This window comes from Thamnophis sirtalis, unplaced genomic scaffold (genome assembly GCF_051295495.1).
Source record: "Thamnophis sirtalis isolate CommonGarterSnake01/CBP01778 unplaced genomic scaffold, rThaSir2_p1.2 scaffold_1, whole genome shotgun sequence".
NCBI lineage: Eukaryota > Metazoa > Chordata > Lepidosauria > Squamata > Natricidae > Thamnophis > Thamnophis sirtalis.
In genome coordinates, this window is record NW_028261381.1 from 160,491,026 (window position 1) to 160,513,612 (window position 22,587).

The 22,587-nt window shown below is 42.5% G+C and overlaps 1 protein-coding gene across 1 annotated transcript; it reads left to right on the forward strand.

The window, feature by feature from the left end:
* Window positions 1-67: 67 nt before the first annotated feature.
* Window positions 68-20,787, forward strand: TUBGCP2 (tubulin gamma complex component 2). Its single transcript, XM_087729276.1, has 17 exons — window positions 68-348; window positions 2,175-2,303; window positions 3,409-3,597; window positions 4,706-4,865; window positions 5,183-5,390; window positions 5,521-5,720; window positions 6,796-6,985; window positions 7,269-7,414; window positions 7,920-8,100; window positions 8,241-8,421; window positions 9,038-9,210; window positions 9,828-9,956; window positions 11,214-11,334; window positions 12,264-12,407; window positions 13,589-13,717; window positions 19,649-19,812; window positions 20,138-20,787. Exons 1-17 carry the CDS (start codon window positions 196-198, stop codon window positions 20,247-20,249), a joined length of 2,709 nt encoding a protein of 902 aa, XP_087585402.1. The 5' UTR covers window positions 68-195; the 3' UTR covers window positions 20,250-20,787.
* The last annotated feature ends 1,800 nt before the right edge of the window (window positions 20,788-22,587 follow it).

Below are 22,587 nucleotides of genomic sequence, written 5' to 3' on the forward strand. Positions count from 1 at the left end.
CCCTTCTTGAAACTTAGCGCGCGCGCGCTTCTTCTTCCGGGTCGTGCGGAGGACGGTTGCTGGGAGACGGGAGGGGTGGGGCCTAGTAAAGGTGGAGCCTTTTTTGGCGCCTTGCTAACGGCATGGCCCTGCCTTGCAGGGTTGTTGTGGCTCAGCTGCCCCGGTGAAGCCCCGAAGGCCGCTTCCTCGTTCATTATGAGCGAGTTTCGGATTCATCACGACGTGAACGAGCTCCTGAGCCTGCTGCGAGTGCGGGGCGGCGGGGAAGGGGCGGAGGTCTACATCGACCTGCTCCAGAAGAACCGCGCCCCTTATCTCACCACCACCGCCTCAGCCCTCGGAGCCAAGGTGGACCGGCCGGGGGAGACGGGGGGTGTCAATCGGGGCTGGGGGAAGACGGGGACCAGCGGAGTCTTTTCCTGCCTGGGAATATCTAATTTGATAGCAAAAGGCCTTTTAAAAAAATAATAATAGCACTTACACTTATATACCGCTTCACAGTGCTTTTACAGCCCTAAGCGGTTTACAATCAGCCTATTGCCCCCAACAATCTAGGTCTTCATTTTATCCACCTCGTAAGGATGAAAGGCTGAATCAACCTATTTTTGTACACGAGGGAATGAGATATCTTGAAGTAAACGCCGCACAATGATCACTGATGGAGAAGGAGAGAGAAATGGGAAGTAGAGAACGATGGTAGAGGGAAGAAAGGAAGTAGGGAGGAGGAGAGAGGGAGAGGAGGTTGAATAACCATCTATATAATATATAGTATCGTGTATGGAAAGCAGAAGAGCAAATGATAGTTGCTGTGGGTTGATTGTAAGAGGAATTGATATAATACTGGATAATACAAAATAGTGTTGGTTAAGATGTAATGGTATACTTGTGATTACTTGTATGAAAATAAAAAAATTTAAAAAATCACACAAAAAATGATCACTAAGGGCTGCAAAGGTCCACCCGGCTATTCCTCCACAATAATAATAATATTTAAGGATCCAACTGGATTTTGCAATCCATTTTAAAAGGGTTGACTGGCCCAGCATTTAACCTTAAACTGTCTACCGTTGACCTCACCCCATTCCTAAGAGGTCCGTAAAGGAGGCATGCATAAGCGCACCATTGTGCCTACTGTCCCTGTCCTACTATCCCCATATCCCCATTTCCCGTTCATGTCCATGTCTATGCTTATACCTGTTATCTCGTACATGTTTTAATAAATGAATGAATGAATGAATGAATGAATGAATGAATGAATGAATGAATGAATGAATGAATGAATGATTAATAAATAAATACAGCCATAAAGCCCTTCTGGGTCCCACTGACTCATAAGGGGTTCCTCTCCCACTCTACTTCCATGATGGTGGAGCTAAGGGTGGGGTGGAGAAATATACTGCAGGTTTATTTGTTTAGTCGTTATGGGTGGATGGGTGGAGAACAGCGAGCAAGAGGGAGTAGAGATGGAGTCTGCCATCAATCTAGCAGCCACCTCCAGGTTTATCAGGTTTATTCATTCATACCTGGCTGGTTTCCAAAATATGAAGTTGTCTTCATATTTGCTGGCCTTCCTGGCCACATTTTATCCCAGAGTGAACCAGGTAAATCCAAATTTGTAGAGTTATGTGGCGTCATTCAGCCCATAAAGTTCCATCCCCTGCTCAGGCTAGGAATCAAAATAATTTACAGAGATGATGATAGCAAGGATGTTTTCACCAAGATAGAAGAAACATGGGGAGATGTGGTAAGTGATGTTGGTTTCTTTATCATGGGTCTTTAACTTTTTGACTATCTCATTTCTTTTCTTTGCATAAAGTTGCTTACCCCAAAGAGGAATAGCCTGGTGGATATGAATATATAATAAAAGTCAGAGAGGGAAAATCTATAGCAGCTTTTCCCCCTGCAACCACAGGACCATAGTTCAGCTGTCCAGCCATTCTGTTTCATGCCAGAGGAAAGGCTTTGTTAAGTAGAAAAGCACTCTAGAAGTTTACAGATATATATTTGTGTAGTTTTTTTCCTCTTGTAATACAGAAGAACAATACTATTATTGGGTTTTTTTTTATTTTGGTTGTTTTTATACACCACCCAAAGTCACATTGCTCAAATTGGGCGGCTATATAAATTAATTAAAATTTTAAAAGTAAATAATAACAATAACATGTATTTCCTAGGTTAAAATTGCAGAGTTTTCACGGACTCCGGAAGATTTCTTAAACAAATATGATGAACTAAAATCAAAGAATACAAGACATCTTGACTCACTTGTGTATTTGCTGTCCAAGCTTACAGAAGACAAAGAGGTAAAAGCTTACTACTTTAGAAACCCATATAAAAACAATTTCAATTCTTAGTTACTGATAGTTGTGTTGGTAAGAATAGGAGACCAAGCATTAAAGGAATCAAGACCAACCATAGTTATGCAGTGGGATCAAGAAAGGAGTACAAAACAAGGAAATAGGGAAATCTCTTGCATTCTCAAGCTTACAGTGTTGAGTTGAGGACTACAGCAAAGCAAAATAAAAGTCTGGGTTAAGCAACATTAATTTTCCAAGCCCATGTACAGAATAACTTCTAAATGTAATATAGAGGTCTTTTCAATTGGAAACGATCACAGAATGCAGGGAATGAAAGGGATATTGGAAATTATCTATCTGGGTCCAAGATTCCCCAAAATGGTTAGAATCAACCCTCAAGGGTCACTAGAACTATCCATTATGGTTGTTACTATTATTTGTAGTTCTATTAGTTAAAGTGGTATTTATTAAATTATTTTCATACAATAAACTTTTGGGGTGTGCATGAAGAATCTGAAACTTCATGCGGGAGTCAGTGAGCTAAAGAGATAGGAAACCTCTGATCTAGTGGGACCCCAGTAAGCTCTCCAATCGTATAGCATAGCTGAGTGACAGTGAACAAGTCTTTATTTACACATTTCTAGAGGAGAGTCTACTATCTCGAGATAGTTTGTCCCTTTATTGAACAGTTCTTACCATTAGGGATTTTTTTCTGATGTCCAACGAAAATTTGCTTTGCTATCACTGAAACCCATTTAAATGATATAGGGGATCTTCTGCACAAAGGGAATAAATGCCATTCTAAACATTAAAGTAAACATCTTACTCAAGGATGCCTCAGAAGCTGAGTGAAGTTATTAATCGGCACTCACCATAAAGCTAGAATCAAGAACATCTGGATAAGAGAACATCTGGATAAGAGAACAAATTCATGTTGCCATACATACCCAAATTCCATAATAGGTTTCAGGGAATTGTCAGAAATGCAAGTAGATGCCTAGATATGTTGGTAGCTGGAAGTATAGTAAGTTCAGGAAATAATCAGGAAATTGTACATGTGAAAGACTGAAGCCTTCATTATTTCTGAATTCTGTTTTTCGGCCATTTTTAGACATTACAATACTTGCAACAGAATGCAAAGGAAAGGGCAGAACTTGCAGCAAGTGCAGCAGCCAGTAACAGTGGTAGCAGCAGCCTCACTTTCTCTGTCCCCTCAACATCTTCCAAAATGACTGTTCAAGAACTGGAGGAGTTACGGAAACAGCTGGGCACTGTGACAACTGGTTCCAGCTCACAGCAGGTCTCTGATGTTCTTCCTTTATTTATTTGCTGTATATAAGCCATCTAATCCAAAAGGCCTTGCATATTCTTTTATGATTCCACATTTATTGAGTAGAGAGGGAAAATTATTTTTCTAGTAAGCAGTTGTGATTTACCTCTTACTAGAAAACCTTTAGAAAGATTAAAACCATTGGAGGGGTAAAACTTTTCTCTCTTTTTTTTAAATACTTTCATTATTTTGGAGAGAAAAACAGAAACTTAAAAGTTTCTTCCCAGATTTAATTTTTTTTACTTTTGCTAATAGATGCTTCTCTCTAAGAAAGTTGTGGAATGTTATTTGAAAGTCAACTTGTTATTGCCAAAAACATCTAGTGGAATAGTTTTGATGTTGGAAGGTGATGTAGAAGATCACAAATAAAATAATCGCTAAAACCTATGTTTGTAAGAGAAACATAATGAATAAGTAAATTGTGAATGAAGAACATATTCCCTGTCAAGAAACAAAAGTTGGGGTTATTCAATATACATTTATCAAAAATTATAAGGAATCACAGGGAAAATATACTGTAGTAAATTATTGGGTAGATAATGCAATATGTTCTGCATAGGCTATCCCTTGGTCGTTTTAATTACTCAAAATAACACTGAAATGTTGTTTCTTACAAGTTGCTTACTTCTGAACCCAGTTCAATATCTTGATGTTGATTTTTAAAGCCCTGAATTGCTACATGCCAGACTTGAATGGCTTGAGGAATGATTCTTCCCATATAAACTAGCCTGGCACTTTAGTCATTTTTTGATGTCCTGTACTGTGGTTGTGGATGCTTAGAATGGACTAAGCAAAGTTAAATGTACAACTTTTGAACTCATTGTGGAATGTGAAGGTAATACAGACTGGATGAAATTAACTGGTTGGGTGAGGTAGAGGGTTAAGAAATGTTTTGTCTGCTCAAATAAAGATAGATAACACTTTTTTTTTGGCCATGCAGTAAATCAATTGCTAAAAATATTTTATTCTGCTGTGACAGAACCAATTTGTCTCATCTTTTTGTGGCAAAAAGTCTTCTGTATATTAGTTTGGCAGGAATTTTACTCACAGAATGTCATGTCTCATTTTTCTTTGGCAGCCTCTTGAACTTGTACGAAAGGCACTCCGAGAAAAGCAGAACAAGAAAAATTCTGGCCAGCCTATACCATCATTCCCTTCCTGGGTGTATGAGAGACCAGCTCTTATTGGAGACTTCCTCTCTGGCTCTACTTTAAGTACAGATACAACTGTGCCAATAGGTGAGTAAAAGTAGTTGATTGTAAGAGACCATCTAATCATGAAGCTCCACACCAATCTATTGTTTGGCTGGAGCCTTTCATTAACACTTAAACATTCACTCTGTATGTTAGTTTCTGCTTGTTACCGCAAAAAAACGGTGATATAAAGTTAGAGATGTTAATTTGTGTATATTATTCTGTTCAACAAATCAGGGAAGATTATTTTGTATCTTACTTGGATGCCTTTAATATAAAAACTGTATCCTCCAGAAGCCTGAAAGTTGTTTGTTTGTTTTTCCCTTCTCCAAAATATTATATATATATTATTTCCTCATCAGGTACATTACCATTGGCAGCCCAAGAGTCTGCAGTTGTAGAAGACCTGCTGTATGTTTTGATAGGTGTGGATGGCAGATACATCACAGCACAACCACTTATTGGTAGAGATACTCGTACTTTTGTAGTGGATCCCAATCTAGATATGTCTGTTAAGGAATTGGTCACTAGAATCCTCCCTGTCGCTGCAAGTTACTCCATAATAACCAGGTACTAGCAATTTCCTTAAAACTTCACTAAGGGGGACCGATGAAGGTGTCCATTTCTTACATGCTTCTTGCAACTACTCTAGAAAGTCAGGCTCTTGTTTCAAATTGACAAAAGGCTTGGATTATTGCAGGTTTGTAGAAGAGAAATCTTCCTTTGAATATGGGCAGGTAAATCATGCATTGGCAGCGGCAATGAGGACCCTCATTAAAGAGTACATGATCCTGATAACCCAACTGGAACATCTCCAGCGCCAAGGACTCCTCTCACTGCAGAAGCTTTGGTTTTATATTCAGCCCACAATGAGGACCATGGAAATCTTGGCTTCTCTTGGTGAGGAATTCTTCTTTCTTTGATATATTGGGATGGTGGGAAATATTTTCTGTTAAACCATCTTTCAACATTTATCAATGTAAGTAGGGTGGGTAGTTTTTTAGTGAATCAAGTGGAATCTTTTCTGCCTGCATTTCTCTTCTTCAATTGTTTATGTACTGTAAATCCTAATTCAATTACTATTTTTACTAAATAGGTTCCTGGTGCTCTAAAACAATACCAGTAGAAAGCATACGTAGGTGTCCTAAAGGCCTGAAACTTCAGAACTGGAAGGAATCATGCTTTGACTCCATACTTCAGCCAGGGGGTTAAAACTGCTTGTTTATGAGATTGTGAATTTGTACTCTGTTGTAAGCTGGCTTGGGGCTATCATTCTTATTGTAATTTTAATTATTATAATTTAAATCACCCTGAAAACTATTGAACTGAAAAGAAGAGGCTTTTAAAACTTACAGATGAGTACATATATAAAGAATTCAGTATCACCATGAAGCATGCTCAATTTGAACTGATCACTTATAGCTCAACAACCACTTTTACAGATAATTCTTGACTTACAACCATTATTAAGCCGTGGGAGTATGTGGCCATCATAACTGTAGAAACAGGTCATAAGTAGTCTGGGGAAATCTGCCATAACTTTAAATAGTCATTGGACAATTAGTCATAAATCAAAGACAACCTATACATGTACTTTGATGGTGTCAGTTTGACTGTCATTTATTCTGCTGGTAAAATTATTCCCACTCACATTCAAAGATATTTAACATTACATTGAGGCATTTGAGAGCTGTATTTAATGTTTTTCAGCATGCAGCTAACTAAACTCAGTCTTTTTGAAAGTTAAGTATAATCCTTATTGTCATTGTACTTAAAGACAACGAAATTGGTTGTTCATGAAAGTATCATGTTTAGTGGATTAGTATGTTATTGTTGAATATTTGTTCTAGTGGACTTCGTGCAAAAAATTCTATGTGCTCAGAAAGCAGATTCTTTCAGCAGATGAAAGATATTTCATGGTAACTGCATTCCTTTCATTGTGAAGTTTTTAAAATTGCATCTCTTCTTTTTTCAGCTACTTCGATAGACAAGGGCGAATGCATGGGAGGTTCAACCCTCAGCCTACTCCATGACAAAACATTCAATTACACAGGGGACAGCCAAGCTCAGGAGCTGTGCCTCTATTTAACCAAAGCTGCCAGTGTTCCATACTTTGAGATATTGGAGAAGTGGATCTACAGAGGAATTATCAACGATCCTTATAGGTACCCTGAGGAATCGTGCTCTTTTTTTTTCCTGGGTATCATTTGTGCTATTGTTGGGAGACGAGGTAAAATTCCTTGCGCTGATTGAACTGGTGTGTAGTTGCGCTGATTGAACTGGTGTGTACTGCTGCCAGAGTAACCAGAGTATATATAACACATGAAAAAAAACAAAATCCTTTTCCACCTTTGTATTCTGATTTCCTCTTTCACTCTTCTATCCCCCCCCCCTTCCCTGCCACTGCTCTTCATCACTCCCAGACATTCATTTCTTTTAATTTTATAGTGAATTCATGGTGGAGGAACATGAACTCCAAAAGGAAAAGATCCAGGAGGACTATAATGATAAGTACTGGGATCAAAGATACACCATTGTCCAGCAACAGATTCCTTCCTTCCTGCAAAAGGTTGCTGATAAAATACTCAGCACAGGTAAGCATTTAGCTTTCAGTGAACAGGAAAGAGAGCAGAGGCTCCTGAAAAACAAGCACCTAAAAATGCGAAACTTGTGCCTCCTTTGGTAATTCGGAGTGAAAGGTTCTTATTTTTAATCATGGAAAAGCAATGGTTGTTCACGGAGCCTGAGAAAGCCATATGGATGGAATCTTGCTGGCCTTGTCAAATCCCTGCAGTTTTCTTGGCAGGTTTTTGACAGTGGCTTATGATTGCCTGCTTTTTAGGGCTAAGAGAGAGAGACCCAAGGTCATTCACTTGATTTCATGCCTAAGGCTGGACTAAAACTCCCAGTTTCTGATTTGATCATTTAACCACTATACCAAACTCTCTCCCTTAGAAATAATTACATGTTTTTAAATGTATCTGTGGTACACCATGTGTGTATTCACTTCTTTTCACAAGGCAGAGCAAATTAAGTTTTGCTTGATGTAAAGTTTCTATTCAATCTATACCCATCTGAGTTATTCCTTTCTTCCTTCAGGGAAGTACTTAAATGTGGTCCGGGAATGTGGCCATGATGTTACTTGCCCAGTGGCAAAGGAGGTTGTTTATACCTTGAAGGAGCGTGAATATGTGGAACAGATAGAGAAGGCCTATAATTATGCCAGCAAAGTCTTGCTTGATTTCTTGATGGATGAAAAAGAGCTTGTGGCCCGCTTAAGGTTTGCTCCATTTGTTATATTCAGAAAGTGCTGTTTTTACCTTCCTTTGCCTAAGAGAATCATTCAGGGAGGGTGGAAACATGCTGGCTTTTGTTAACTTTTCTCCTTGTAGAAAATATGTCCCCTTTTTTGTTGAGCAGGTCCATCAAACACTACTTTCTCATGGACCAAGGTGACTTTTATGTCCATTTCATGGATTTGACAGAAGAGGAATTGAAAAAACCAGTAGATGATATCATTCCGACCAGATTGGAAGCTCTTCTGGAATTAGCATTACGTATGAGCACAGCTAACACTGACCCATTTAAAGATGATTTAAAGGTAAGCGACTCTTTGCAACCTGAAATGAAAACAAGATGTTATAAAGACAGAAAATAAAGACAGATTTCACATCCACAGATAAAAACTGGGAGGTCTAGATAGTTAACTGTCTCTGCCTTTATAAAGCCAGTAATATAAAACTTTCAGGACAAAAAAAAAAATCCTGAAGCAACCATAACAGCAGATACACTATTAACAACTCAAGAGAATACTTAAGTCACAGCATTTGACATATAAGCCAAGAGGAAGTGCAGCTGAAAGCCTTTTTAGAGCAAAGGGTCATGTTGATTATCATTGTTAGTATACATTTATATGCTGTCCAACTCTCATTTGTCAGTTAATAATTCCATAATTATTAAATAATTATATAATTATATATTATATTAAATATATAATTATATATATAATTATAGAAGCATCTAAGCAAAAGACTATATTTTGTGGGTAGAAGAAATGCCTTTTTTGCCTAAGTTGTCTTACATGCATTACCCAACCTAATTACTTAAAAATGCCTTATAGTTAACAAAAAGAGTATTTTTTTTCTCTCCAATATCACATTGTCAGATTCTTACTTCAGCTTTAAGCTAACCTCGTTGCTCTTGTGGTTTCTTTCAAGATTGACTTGATGCCACATGATCTCATAACACAGCTCCTGCGAGTTCTGGCCATTGAGACAAAGCAGGAGAAAGCCATAATCAATGCTGATCCAACGGAGCTTACGCTCAGTGGCCTGGAAGCATTTTCTTTTGATTACATTGTGAAGTGGCCATTGTCTCTCATCATCAACAGGTAAGCCAAGGAGAGGAATTTCTGCCAGGAAGAACCACATCATTTATACATTGCCGTCAGTATATTTTTTGCAGTGATTTGATCACTGATAGTTTAATAATCTGGGGTCCCAATATAGGAAGTGTTTAGGATGGACTAAAAACTGCCCATGCCTGGATGGGCAGTGTGATGGCTAATGGTTAAAATGCTGACTTGTCAGCTGGAAAGCCGACTGCCATGTTCCAGATCTGAGCACCACACAACAAGGTGAGCTCACCTTATTTGCCCCAACTTCTACCAACCTAGCAATTTGAAAGCATACACATGCGAGTAGGTAAATGGATACCACTTTGGTGGGAAGGTAACAGCGATCCATGTTTCGCCACATGCTCTGCGCTATAATGTGATGTCATGCTGGCCACATAACCATGGAAAAATCTTTGAACAGCACTCAACAGCTTTGTAATGGAGATAAGTACCACCCCCTAAAGTAAGCTACGACTAGCAAAATAAATTACCTTATGCCTAGATAAATTTCCTTCTGAGAAAATTTAATGCTTGCTTAGCATTTGCTTGTAATTCAGAAACAGTCAAAGATTTCATTTCTATATGCTGCTATTTTTATGCTTGACTTGTAGAAAAGCCTTAACACGGTATCAGATGCTCTTCAGGCACATGTTCTATTGTAAACACGTGGAGCGGCAGCTGTGCAATGTCTGGATCAGCAGCAAAACAGCTAAGCAGTGTTCCCTACATTCATCAAAATGGTAAATGATCCTTCAGTGTTCAGTGGACTAGAAATAGTTGCTCAACTATTTATGCAAACAGCCTTCCATCTCTGACATTTAGTAATACCCTGCCAAGGAATGTTTCCCAACCTGGAAATTCTTAGCCTCCAGTTTATGGAGATACAGGGAGGAATCAGTGCTTTCTGAATAAATGGTTTTTGCCATTCTAAAAGTGAAGGAAGTAAAAAGAAATTGAAAGGCAGATAGAGATCTCATTTGTGTTAATGGTTTCCAGCTTTCACCCCTCCCCCATTTCACCCTCCAGTGAAATGTTTTGATCAAAAGCTAAACATCAAGTATGTTTGAAAGGTAAGTAAATTTGAAGCTGCAGCTGCTTCAGAGAAAACTGTTTTGCAATTAGTGAAGTTGCTAGTACATCAGTATTAACTTCAGTGATGGGAGTGACTTTTCTGGATTTCTGCCATTTCATTCTCGGCACTAGTTAACAAGGTCATGGACTCAACCCATCTACTTCCAAAGCATAGCAGTAACTACTCTGAGGCTGTGTTTACATGACACATTAAGTCAGAGGTGTTAAACTCACGGCCTGGGGGCCAGATCCGGCCCGTTGGGTGCGTATATCTGGCCCATGGGGCCACCCTGGAAACAGTGAAGGACTGGCCTGTGGTTTCTCCAAGCAAAAACGGACCTTGGAAGGGCTGTGTGCGGCTCTCTCGAGCTCCATTTTCACTGGGAGAGTGTTGCAGGAGGCCGTCGCAGCCAAAACAGAGTTTGGGAGCCTGTTTTCACTGGTAGAGCACTCGGGCCACCTCAGGTGCCCCCAAGACAAGTGCTGTCGAGCTGGCCACGCCCAACCTGGTCTCCAAGGTCAAACACAACCCTAATGCGGCCCTCAATGAAATTGAGTTTGACACCCTTGCATTAAGTCATATGAACAGTTCATGAGAGTATTCACTCTTTGCCCTTATACCAACTTACGTGATTCAGTATCTATAATTGAAGGCTTACCTGAAGCATCATATAACCCTGAAAATGAATTGGCTGTTGTTTAGATTTGTGAATTCTAAAATTGAAACCTACAACAAGCATTGATTCTATATTCTGGTTCCTGAAAATAAAACAACAGCCACTCCAAATTCAGAGGCATGTTACCTCTCGGTGGCAAACTTACACTTCCTACCCTGACAAACTCTCTTTGAGTTTGTTGTCCCCTTATAGCTTCATCAACCCTAATTCATGAACTCTTCCTTGTGCTCACTGCTCCTCTCTTTTTAGGTTTGCGGGTGCGTATACTCTGCGTCAGCGGATGCTCAATTTCGTGCAGAATATCCAGTACTATATGATGTTTGAAGTGATGGAACCCACATGGCATATTTTGGAGAAAAATCTGAAGTTGGTTAGTCTGTATCAAAATATATTAGCTAGAATAACTAAAGAGTTCATTGCACTGCTGAATCCAAACTATAGGAGCCAGTTGATTTGTGTCATCTATTCTGCCTATTTAGCAAAGCTGTAAAGGAGTTATTGGGGGGGGGGGGTTGTCTCCCACCACTAGAGCTCTTCTAAGTCTGCAGAACCTGTTCTATTTTGAGCAGGCTTCCTGGATGAAATTTTTGGTAACCTATGGCAACTGAACAATTGGATAAGCATTCTTTTCAATTGGATAAGCATTATTTGTTAGAACAAATCTTAATACTTCAAACCACAGATGCTCCTGAAATCTACGTAGCTGTCTAGACAGAGCAAAGATTACCAATCCTACTTTGAGCAGTTACCATCCTTTTTTATTAGCTATTGCTAATCTAGCTTTCTTACTGGTTTAAATCTTTGGGAGTATGGATGTTTCCAGACAATATCATTGCTGCTAGGTACACATAACATGTTCTAGTCAGGCCAGTAAAAACAAAGTAACATTCACACAACATGCTCATTTGATTAATTTCAGTGTTGGTTACTTGTCTCCAGATCATTTGGTTTGCATGACATGAACCTTGAAAACCAGTTAACTCCCACATTGAGTGTTGAGTAAATTGAGGGTTTTGAGCAAACTTGCTTTATGTTCCTGAAGAAAACATAGCTCGAACTGATAGCTGGAAGTTGTACGAAACCCAGTATTAGGTAAACATTAGAGAAAAATTCCTCCAAGCCATGAGGACCAGAAGGCTATTTGAAGAAAAATATTTGAATTGAGGTTGGCCATCACTTGTGTGAGATAAGCTAATTGAATTCTGTTCTGCAGAGCATCAAACAAGATTATACTAGGTGACTTCCAACTGTGATTGCTAGAAGAAGGGTTTGTTGATGTTATTATATCTCCTTCAATAGGCCTCCAATATTGATGATGTCTTGAGCCACCATACAAGCTTCTTGGATAATTGCTTGAAGGATTGCATGCTTACCAATCCAGAGTTACTGAAGATTTTTTCCAAGCTGATGTCTGTGTGTGTCATGTTCACCAATTGCATGCAGGTAGGACCCACATAGCTGTAAGTCTTCTAGATTTGTTGAGAAGGGCCACCTGCTGAATTATGTAGGACCTCACAGGCGATATATGTATGCTTCGGAAGATGAACCTGTTGGAAGTATTTTAAAGCACCTGTCTGTAGTACTTAAGTATTCCTTTTCCCAGGGTTACACAGTTGTCTGAAAAAAAGATGCAGCTTTTTATTTAGTCAATTGCTGCAATTGTACCAATTCTTGGCAGCATCTAACAAAGTAAAAAAATCAAATAAAATTATTAGCTTCATGGCTGCTCCTGGCCAAGAAATCTGGGAGGGCAAATGTGTACCACCCAATCACATCACAATACTGCAAATTAAGTTTAGGAAATTGTCCCTTGCTGTGTCTTAAATACAGTCTTTAAAGCAACACTGCTTTAAAGATAGGCAGTATGCAATAGGCACTAAGTTCATGGTCTCACATGCTCTAGAACATGGGTCATTAAGCTACAGCCCACAAGCCACATGTAGTTCACCAAAGCCATTAGGCTGGCCACCAAAGCCACGAGGCTGCCCTACCCATTTGCCCCACCCACCCTTCGCGAGCCCCGCAGGCTGAAACTGAAAGGTAAGGCCAACAATTTTGACCTGCAGGATGCTTCTGGAGGTGGAAGGGTGAAAAACAGGGTGCACAGATCCCCCAGGCGGCCAAAAACCGGGCAAAAATGGCCTGTTTTTCACTCCCCTGCCTCCAGAAGATAGATAAAGAGAGATAGATAGAGAGGGAGAAAGAGAGAGAAAGAGACACACAGAGAGAGACAAGAGATTTCTCAAGCTCCTTGGGGCTGAGAAGAATTGCTGCAAAACTGAGTTTCCTGAAGAGGGCCACTAGACTCCTAAACAACTGAAAAAACAATCTAGTAAAAAGAAAAGGCAACCAAGAGCAACATACAAACAAAAACAAATAAAACACCCCCAGGAGCAAAATTAAAGTTTAATTTGTGTACATTGTTCAGTGGACTGTTAAATTGGCCACGCCCACCTATCACATGACCTGGCCATGCCCATCCAGGCCCCCCAACAGTCTGCATACTGTGAATTGGCCCCGTTTAAAAAGTTGGAGACCCCTGCTCCAGAATATGAAAAATTGTGCAGAATCTTAATATTATATGCAATTTAAATACTCCATCCTTTGCTTTTTTTGCTTGTCAGAGGTTTTCCCACAGCATGAAGCTAGATAATGAAATGGACCGCCTCACTGTAGAGCATGGGACTATGAGAGGCCCACCTACTAAACAGGAAAGAGTAGAGGAATCCACGCGGAAGCAGCTTGCTAATAAGGTACGTTGTGGATCCCAGGTCGTCCCACTTTCTCTCTTACTCTAACACAGCACTTGAAAATGTTAAGCTGTTGCGCTTTTGTGCTGTATCAGAATCATTAAGTTAAGTCACCCAAATGGTTTAGTCAGCTAAACACAATGTGTATGTTTCATTTTGGTTTATGTGAATAACAGTTGGAAGGGACCTTAGAGGTCTTTTGGTCCAACCCCCTGCTGAAGCAGGAAACCCTATGCCATTTCAGATAAATGGTTGTCCAATCTCTTCTTAAAAACCTCCAATGCTGGAGCATCCATAATTTTTGGAGGTAATCCATTCCACTAATTAATAGTTCTAGCTGTGATATTAACCTATTAAGTTAATAGACAATAGTTTATGGCTAAATGTTGTTTGAAAAAATACTATGTGGGAAAGTGCAGAAGCTTATCTCTTAATGCTGTACAATCATACAAATGATTGTACAGCATTACAGCTTTTCTTGGTAGAAAAACAGTTTTTCTCAGTAGAATTTACAAGTTCTCAGAGCGCATTTACTGCATGTCCTTTGATGTTCTTCTGTGCGCTGCTTGGGGAATCCAAGCATGGGTTAACTTTGTCCATTAGCCTTGAGACTGAGTTACGCAAATTGCTGGCCACGCCTCCTCTGACTGGACTGGTTCAGTTTTTTAACTCAGTCCAGCCTAAAGAGATGCAAAATTATTCTTTCTGGGTTACTAGACAAATTCATCATTATTATTATTCAGCTTAGATTCCCTTCACCAGCTTGAGCTCCTTTCACGGATCGGTAAATATCTCTACAAATAGGTTAGTTTTCTCTTCGTTTAAAGTGGCAATTGGATTTTAGTGTTCCCGGAGCCTTCGGGGCCAGGGAACCTCTTTATTGGAGGTGAGGGCGTGCTGTTGTTCGCTGTGGGAAGGTCGGTTCGCCGCCTTCGTTTTGTCTTGCCGCAGCTGGGGATCAGTGCGCTGCCCGCTCTAGCCACTGTCCGTCGCTCCCTCCCCCCGAGATTGTCTGGCGATGCGCGGAGCCCAGATGCCCCCATCACCATATGGCTGGGCTCCCTGTATTACCTCGATCTCGAGAGCCTCTGGAAGCTGCGGCTGCGGTCGCTGGCAAGATACGAGGCAGGCGTTCTCCATTCTGGCGGCAGCCTTTGTACCTCACCGATTTGAATCTCCCGCCCCCGCTGTTGGTTGCAGGGGGCATTTTGGAGCCCTTTTCGCTCCGACAAACAGTCTGGCTGGGCGTGGCTTCATTTTCCCGCCCACAGTGACCTAAAATCACCAGATTCATTGCTCTACGGAGGTTGGTTCGCCACCATTCTACTGGAGCACGAGTTTGATCTCTCACGGCCTCCGGCTTCGATTGCGATCGGCATTTGGTATTTCAGTGAACGTGAGCTTGAGCCCTTTCAACCTAGCTTACATGGCAGATCGTTCTATTACCGGGGGCAGCGCTGGGCCTTCCACCTCTCCTCAGTTGTCACTGGGGCCTCATCTAGAGTGGGTAGGACCACCACCAGGGCCACCAGCCACAGATGATGCGCCACCTCAGCAGCTACTGCCAGGGCTGCTAAGCGCACCAGTAAGACCAAGAATGGGTCTAGGGATCCCTCAGCCCCCAGGCCACCTCCCATCCTGCTGCCTGAAGGGCCTTCTACCTCCGGCCTAACTGGAATTCAAAATTGGTCCCCAGATCTCCCTCTCCCTCAGGATCTCACAACTGCAGGACCTGACTCAGGCCTTCAGGGCTCGTCTGATCCTTCTGAGCCCAGCCCAGCCCAGGCCCAGCCCCCTCCTGTTCAGGGGCCTCAGCCACCTTTACTCCCACAGCTGCTGGCAACAGACCGGAGGATACTTCAGAATTTGACTTCTCCCCTGGGCTCAGGGACATGATTGCTACTGCCATATCTAGGGGAGTGGATGCAGAATTACAGCATAGGACTCAACACTCTAGGAATTTGATTTCTGCCAGAGATTTAGTCACCTCTCAGGCTGATCCCCCTTCTTCCTTGCCTTCCATCTACAGCAAGTGGTCTGTTTTAGGGAAGGAAGGTGAGTTTTTGGATTTAGAGTTATCAGATGATGAAGGTCTGATTCAGGATAAAGTCTTTGACTTTGATTTTAATAAGATTTGTATGCCGCCCACTCCCTAAGGACTCTGGGAGGCTCACAACAAAGTAAAAAACATTTAAAATATATAAAAGATACAATGTTAAAATTAATGCAACATCCATTCCATCAGGTGGGGCTGGAAATTAATCAACATCCCCAGGCCTGCTGGAACAGCCAGGTCTTGGTCGCTTTACAGAAGGCCGGGAGAGTGGTGAGGGTCCGGATCTCTGCAGGTAGCTCGTTCCACAAGGCCGGTGCAACTACAGAGAAGCCTCCCTCGGGGAGCCACCAGCCGGCATTGTCCGGTCGTCGGCACCCGGAGGAGGCCCAACCTGTGTGATCTTATTGGTCGTTGGGAGGTGAATGGAAGGAGGCGGTCTCTCAGGTAGCCAGATCCTTAGGGCTTTAAAAGTAACAACTAGCACCTTGAAGCAGGTCCGGAGACCAATGGGAAGCCAGTGCAGCTCGCGGAGGATAGGTGTAACATGGGTGTATCTAGGTACACCCATTATCGCTCGCGCGGCTGCATTCTGGACCAGCTGAAGTCTTCGGACACTCTTCAGGGGCAGCCCCATGTAGAGTGCGTTACAGTAATCCAGTCTTGAGGTGACGAGGGCGTGAGTGACCATTCAAAGTGCCTCCCGGTCCAGATAGGGCTGTAACTGGTGCACCAGGCGAACCTGGGCAAAGGCCCCCCTGGTCACAGCCGACAAATGATGTTCTAATGTCAGCTGTGGATCCAGGAGTACACCCAAATTGCGAGCCCTCTCCGAGGGGCGAATAACTTCGCCCCCCAGGCTAAGAGGTGGTATGTCGGGACCATCCTTGGGACGCAACATCAATAGCCACTCGGTCTTGTCTGGATTGAGTGCAAGCTTGTTCGCTCCCATCCAGACCCTAACAGCCTCCAGGCACTGGCACATCACTTCAACTGCTTCACTGAGTTGGCACAGGGCAGACAGATACAATTAAGTATCGTCCGCATATTGATGATGTTTAATCCCGTGCCGACGTATGATCTCACCCAGCGGCTTCATGTAGATATTGAACAGGAGGGGGGATAGGACCGAGCCCTGTGGCACCCCATATATGAGGGGCCTAGGGGTCGATCTCTGTCCCCCAACCAACACCGACTGCAACCTGTTCGAGAGGTAGGAGAAGAACCACCTCAGAACGGTGCCTCCCACTCCCACCTCCCGTAACCATCGCAGAAGGATACCATGGTATCTTGCATAGATGTTGTTCCTTGGGCGAGGTTCCACATACGATCACTGCAGTGGCATCTCCTCCCATTCCAAAAAGCTCACACCAGTCACTCTCAGGCCAGGGTTCGCTTACCGACCAGGGTGTCCCTGTCCCCGTTGGTGGATGTCATCCTGCATCCTCCATGGATGCCTCTTCAAGGAACCGGAGCGGATTGTAGTTACAACGGATGCGAGCCAATTTGGGTGGGGGGCCCATGCGCTGGATTGAGTGGCTCAAGGTCGTTGGACTGTTCAGGAGCTGAGCAACAGCATCAATTGGCTGGAGCTACGGGCTATCCTCCTAGCCCTCCGAGAGTTTCGAGACCTGGTTACATCCAACCATGTACTGATACTCACTGACAACGTGGCCTCCAAGGCGCATGTCAACTGCCAAGGGGGCACGAGGTCCAAATCCCTGATGATGGAAGCAGAACATCTGCACCACTGGGCGGAGAACCATCTGTTGTCAATCCAAGAGGAACACACATCGGGCACTGCGAACGTCCAAGCAGACTTGTTGAGCAGGGCCACAGTAGATCAGGCGGAGTGGCGCTTGCACCCAGCCCTGTTCCGAAAACTGTCCCGCTGCTTCAGTCACCCGCAGGTGGACCTGTTCGCTCAACCCGACAAAACACACCTGTCACGATTTTACACCAGGTACCAGGGGCGGAAGGCACCGATGCCCTCCGCAGCCCTTGGCCGGAGGGCCTCCTTTATGCCTTTCCGCCTCTGCCAATTGTACCGCTGGTCATGCAGAAGATTCTGGTGGAACGGGCGGAGGTGCTGCTGGTCGCACCAATGTGGCCACAGCGCCCCTGGTATGCAGACTTTGTCCATCTGTCCATCTCACACCCATGGAGAATTCCGAATGACTGGATATCCCTCTCGCAAGGAGCCCTCGTCCACCCAAATCCACAGCTGTTACAGTTAGCCGTGTGGCACATGAGTGGGCAGTCCTGAGTCAGCAGCATTTCTCTGATAAGGTCATCTCCACGATCCAGGCGGCTCGCCGCCCATCAACAACCCACATCTACGAGGCTACCTGCCGCGCCTTCTGCAGATGGTGTCGAGCAACAGGTGCGGACCCAACCAGGGCAACCAAACCGCAGGTTTTGGACTTCCTACAGATGGGCATGGGCAAAGGGCTAACACCTAACACCCTCTGCCATCAACTTGCGGCTCTGTCTACCACGGGGCCACCCCCTGTCTCAACACCCGGTGGTGCGGGCCTTCCTGAAGGGAGCAGTGAAACTTAGTCCGCCTATCATTCATCGCTACCCCACCTGGGACCTCTCCCTATTACTCAGTGCCCTTATGGGGGCTCCATTCGAGCCTGTTTGGACCACCTCCCTCAGGTTACTGACTCTTAAGACTATCTTTTTACTAGCCATCACATCAGCCAGGTGTGTGTCCAAGTTGGCGCTCTCCGTCCAGGATGACTTCTGTTTTCCATCCAAGCAGGGTCGTACTATGTTTGGACCCAACCTTTCTTCCAAAAGTCAACTCATGGTTCCACAGGTCACAAGAGATCACACTCCCAGATTTCTGTCCACAGCCATCTCATCCCCGAGAACGGCGTTGGCATCATCTCGATGTTCGTCGTTCACTTTGCTGCTATGTGCGACGCACAGCGTCATTCAGAAGGACGGAGGCCCTGTTTGTGTCTTTCCAACCTGCCACCATGGGCCAAAAGACATCATCACATACCATCGGCCGCTGGTTGAAGGCGTGTATTGCCCTAGCCTACGTCAGTCCCGATTGGTTCCCAGTCACATGTTTTTTTTTTTTGTTTTGTTTTTTTGATGTTTTATTAAACACTTATAGGCCGCCCTTTTCCCTGAGGGGACTCAGGGCGGCTTACAATAATGAGGGAGGGGAGTGCAAGACAAGACGTCACTCCCCATTCTACCAGGAGTGCGGCCATGACAGCGGCCTGGGCAACGCAGGCCTCGGTGGAGGACATCTGCAGGGTAGTGACCTGGTCATTGCCGTCACCTTTTATTCGTCACTACAAGGTGAACGGCACGTGCTGCAAAAGGTAGCTTCTTTGGCTATGGCACCAGACCAGCCTCGCTCCCGCCCCTGAAGTCTATTGCTTTGGCATGTCCCATGCTTGGATTCCCTAAGCAGCGCGCAGGAGACCGACCGTTGACTTACCTGAACGGTCCTTCTATGTGCATTGCAAGGGGAATCCAAACCCGCCCTCGATTTTGGCTGTTCTGGGCCTGGACTTCCTTTTTTCCTATGACATTCTGACTTATCTTGACATCTAGACTTATTTGCTTCTCTCAAGCCGGCTGATCCTTCGTGCAAAACTGAACCAGTCCAGTCAGATGAGGCATGGCCAGCAATTTGCATAACTCAGTCTCAAGGCTAATGAACAAAGTTAATCCATGCTTGGATTCCCCTCGCAGCGCACATAGAAGAACCGTTCAGGTAAGACAACGGCCGTTCTAAGAAATTAATTTGCTATGAAATGTACATGGAACAATGTAGGATTGCAGGAGCCTTCCCCTTTCACTTTCAGTCTTTGGGTTAGAAATTATGCTTCATTTCCTGCATTTTGCTTTTTCAGTTTTTAGCAGAGCAGGCAGATTCTTTGCATGTAAGTTCTGGCTTTGAGGCAACAATAAACAAGTTTGACAGCAATTTCTCTGCACATCTGCTGGACCTCCTGGACAAACTGAGCATTTACAGTACCAATGACTGTGAACACAGCATGATCAATATCATCTACAGGTAAGCAGAGATTTTTCCCCCAGAAAAAAATTCTGTTCCTCAGCAATCTCTATTGAGTGTATAAAACTCTAGAGAGTGCTAGAGTTATATCAGTGGCTATGCTGGTGGTGTGCATATACTCACTTCAGGATCAGACTCTGTATGGCTTTCCGTTTCTGTTGTTGGGGAAGAGCTTTTGCTCTTCACATCCTATTTGCAACCTCTCATAATCTGATGTGGCAGTGGGGAAGTAGAAGCTGGGCTAGTTGGACTTTTGGTCTAGCACAGCTCTCATTTCAGTTCTTCCCATGGTCCACCCATGTAAACCCTACCCTTTCTTTTCTAGACTGGACTTCAACGGCTTCTACACAGAACGACTGGAGCACATGTCTGCAGAAAGGAGTCAGAAGACTGTTTTGCAAGCGGCTCCTCCCAAAGTTGCTGCCTCCACTCAGTGACAGGCCTGGTTTTTATGAAAGTCATTTTCCCAAAGAAAAGTGGCAAGAGTTAAGGACTGTGTCGGGAATGACATGGTTTCATCAACACTTATGTCAAACAAAAGTTGAGGAACAGCAGTGGAAGTATAAAATACAAACTCTAGCAACAATAGTGTATATAAAGGATTGTGACTCTGAATGCTTCTATATTTTTAATCCAAGCATTTAAATTCTAAATTTTCTGTATTATAGGTGAAAACTAGTGTTTCTAAGTGGCATCTTTGATCTTTAAAATGGTACTTTTATATGTACTTGTTTTAAGTCCTGGCAAACTAATTGTGTCAGTGACTGCTCAATTAAATCAAGAAATAAGATAATGCCACCTATTTTGATCACATATTAACAATTTGGAGTAGAATCAGTAATATTACATGAACTTTCATGAACATTGTTCACTGCTGCTAGCCAACTCATGTTAGTATTTGCACTTTTGCAGAGAACTTAACTATCCCCCGTTGTGTACACTCTGTTCAGATAAAGCTTCATCAAATGTAATGTATTTCATCTGGAGTCTGGTTTGTATACACCTATGTGCACATGCATGGGAAAATCAATGAACAAAAGTCTGATAAAATGGGGGAATTCTGTGCATTGGAAATAGTAGCAGAGTTAGCAGGAATTAGGCACATTGGGAACTATTGGTGGAGATAGCCACTAATGCCACTAAAAGTGGCACTTTCACATTCGAAATGCCCCTTTGAAACGAAATCATTTGGAACTCCTGAATTTCACATTGACAGATACCAAAGGAATCTTGGGGGGGGGGGGAATCAAGTTGTAAAAGTTGAATTTGAAAAAAGACTTCCAAAGATAAAGGAACACAAAAGAAAGCAAACTGGATGTCAGAACAGATATCGAAACCAAGAAAGCCAAAGCCAAGAAAGATTCAGGGGGGAAGATCTCCAAAATGAATGTAATTTCAAAGAGCTTTTGGAAGACACAATTAAGTAATATTGCAACAATATCTGTAAAAGCACTAGACCCAGAGAGTTCCAAAAGATCTCTCAACTTAGAATGTTGCAACCTTGAACTGATTGATATACTGTGGAGAGGTAGTAACCAATTCCAAGAAAATGAAACAAAGATGGAATAAATTACTGAAACTTTGTACCGTAGAAATGTCATTATTGAAGACTTCTTCGGACACTTTCCATACTTTTAGGAAGCTCTCCATACTTTCAATAAAGTCTAGTATTAGAAGATAAATCAGATCAGTCAAGGCTATAAGAACCGATAGACTACATAAACATGGCAAACAAAAGAATTGTAAAAATTCTAACCAAACTATCCCAGAAAATCTGGGGAATAACAGCATGGCCAATTGTAAGAGTTCAGTACACATACCAATACCAAATGAAAAATAAAAATAACTTAACAGAATAGGCAAACTATCATGAAATATTCGTATATAAACAGGGTGGATAAAATTGATTTTTTAAAAGAAATCAAAAAATGGATTTTTAATTTAAATTGGATTTTTTTAATCAAGTTTATTTTAATGCTTTTGGAGTAAAAATCCAAAGATAGTTTTCTATTTAAGATACATTAATGTAGTTTATTCAGCACGAAATGGAGCTTAGTTATGTAGCCTGAGGCTGTATATTCTGCAATATTAAGACTGTCGGTGAGCTGCTGCAGGATAGAGATGACAGTTGCTCTTTAAAAATGATGATTTAAATCAAGTTGATTTAAACCAAGCCTTTTTACTAGTGATTTAAATCGACTTGATTTAAATCAAATCCACCCTGTATATAAGCAAAATAATGCTTAGGATCATCCAATCCAGATTAAAACATTACATGGAAAGGAAAATTCCGGTCAAACTGGTTTAGAAAAAAAAAGTTAAAAGATATAATTGCTGGTGCATGTTGAATAATTAAGAAAACCAAAGAACATCAAAAAGAGAGTCAATATCAGCTTCATGGTTTATGGAAAGGCTTTCAATAGTGTTCAGTGTTCTGATGAAAATAGAAATCCCAGAATATCTTAGACAAAACATATATACAAACTATCCAGAAATGACCATTTGGAGGGAACTTTTGAAAAATGACTCCAGGGCAGGAAAGGATTGAGAGTGGCTGTTTGCTCTATCCAACCTAAATCTAGAACTGTGATGACGAACCTATGGCACAGGTGGCACGCAGAGCCATATCAGAGAGCACATGAAGCATTGCCCTGTCAGCTCCAGTTCTATGTGTGGACTGACCAGCTGGTTTTCGGCCTTCCAGAGGGCAGGGGAAGCCATTTTTGCCCTCCCCAGGCTTCAGGAAAGCCTCCTGGAGCCTGGGGAGGGCAAAAA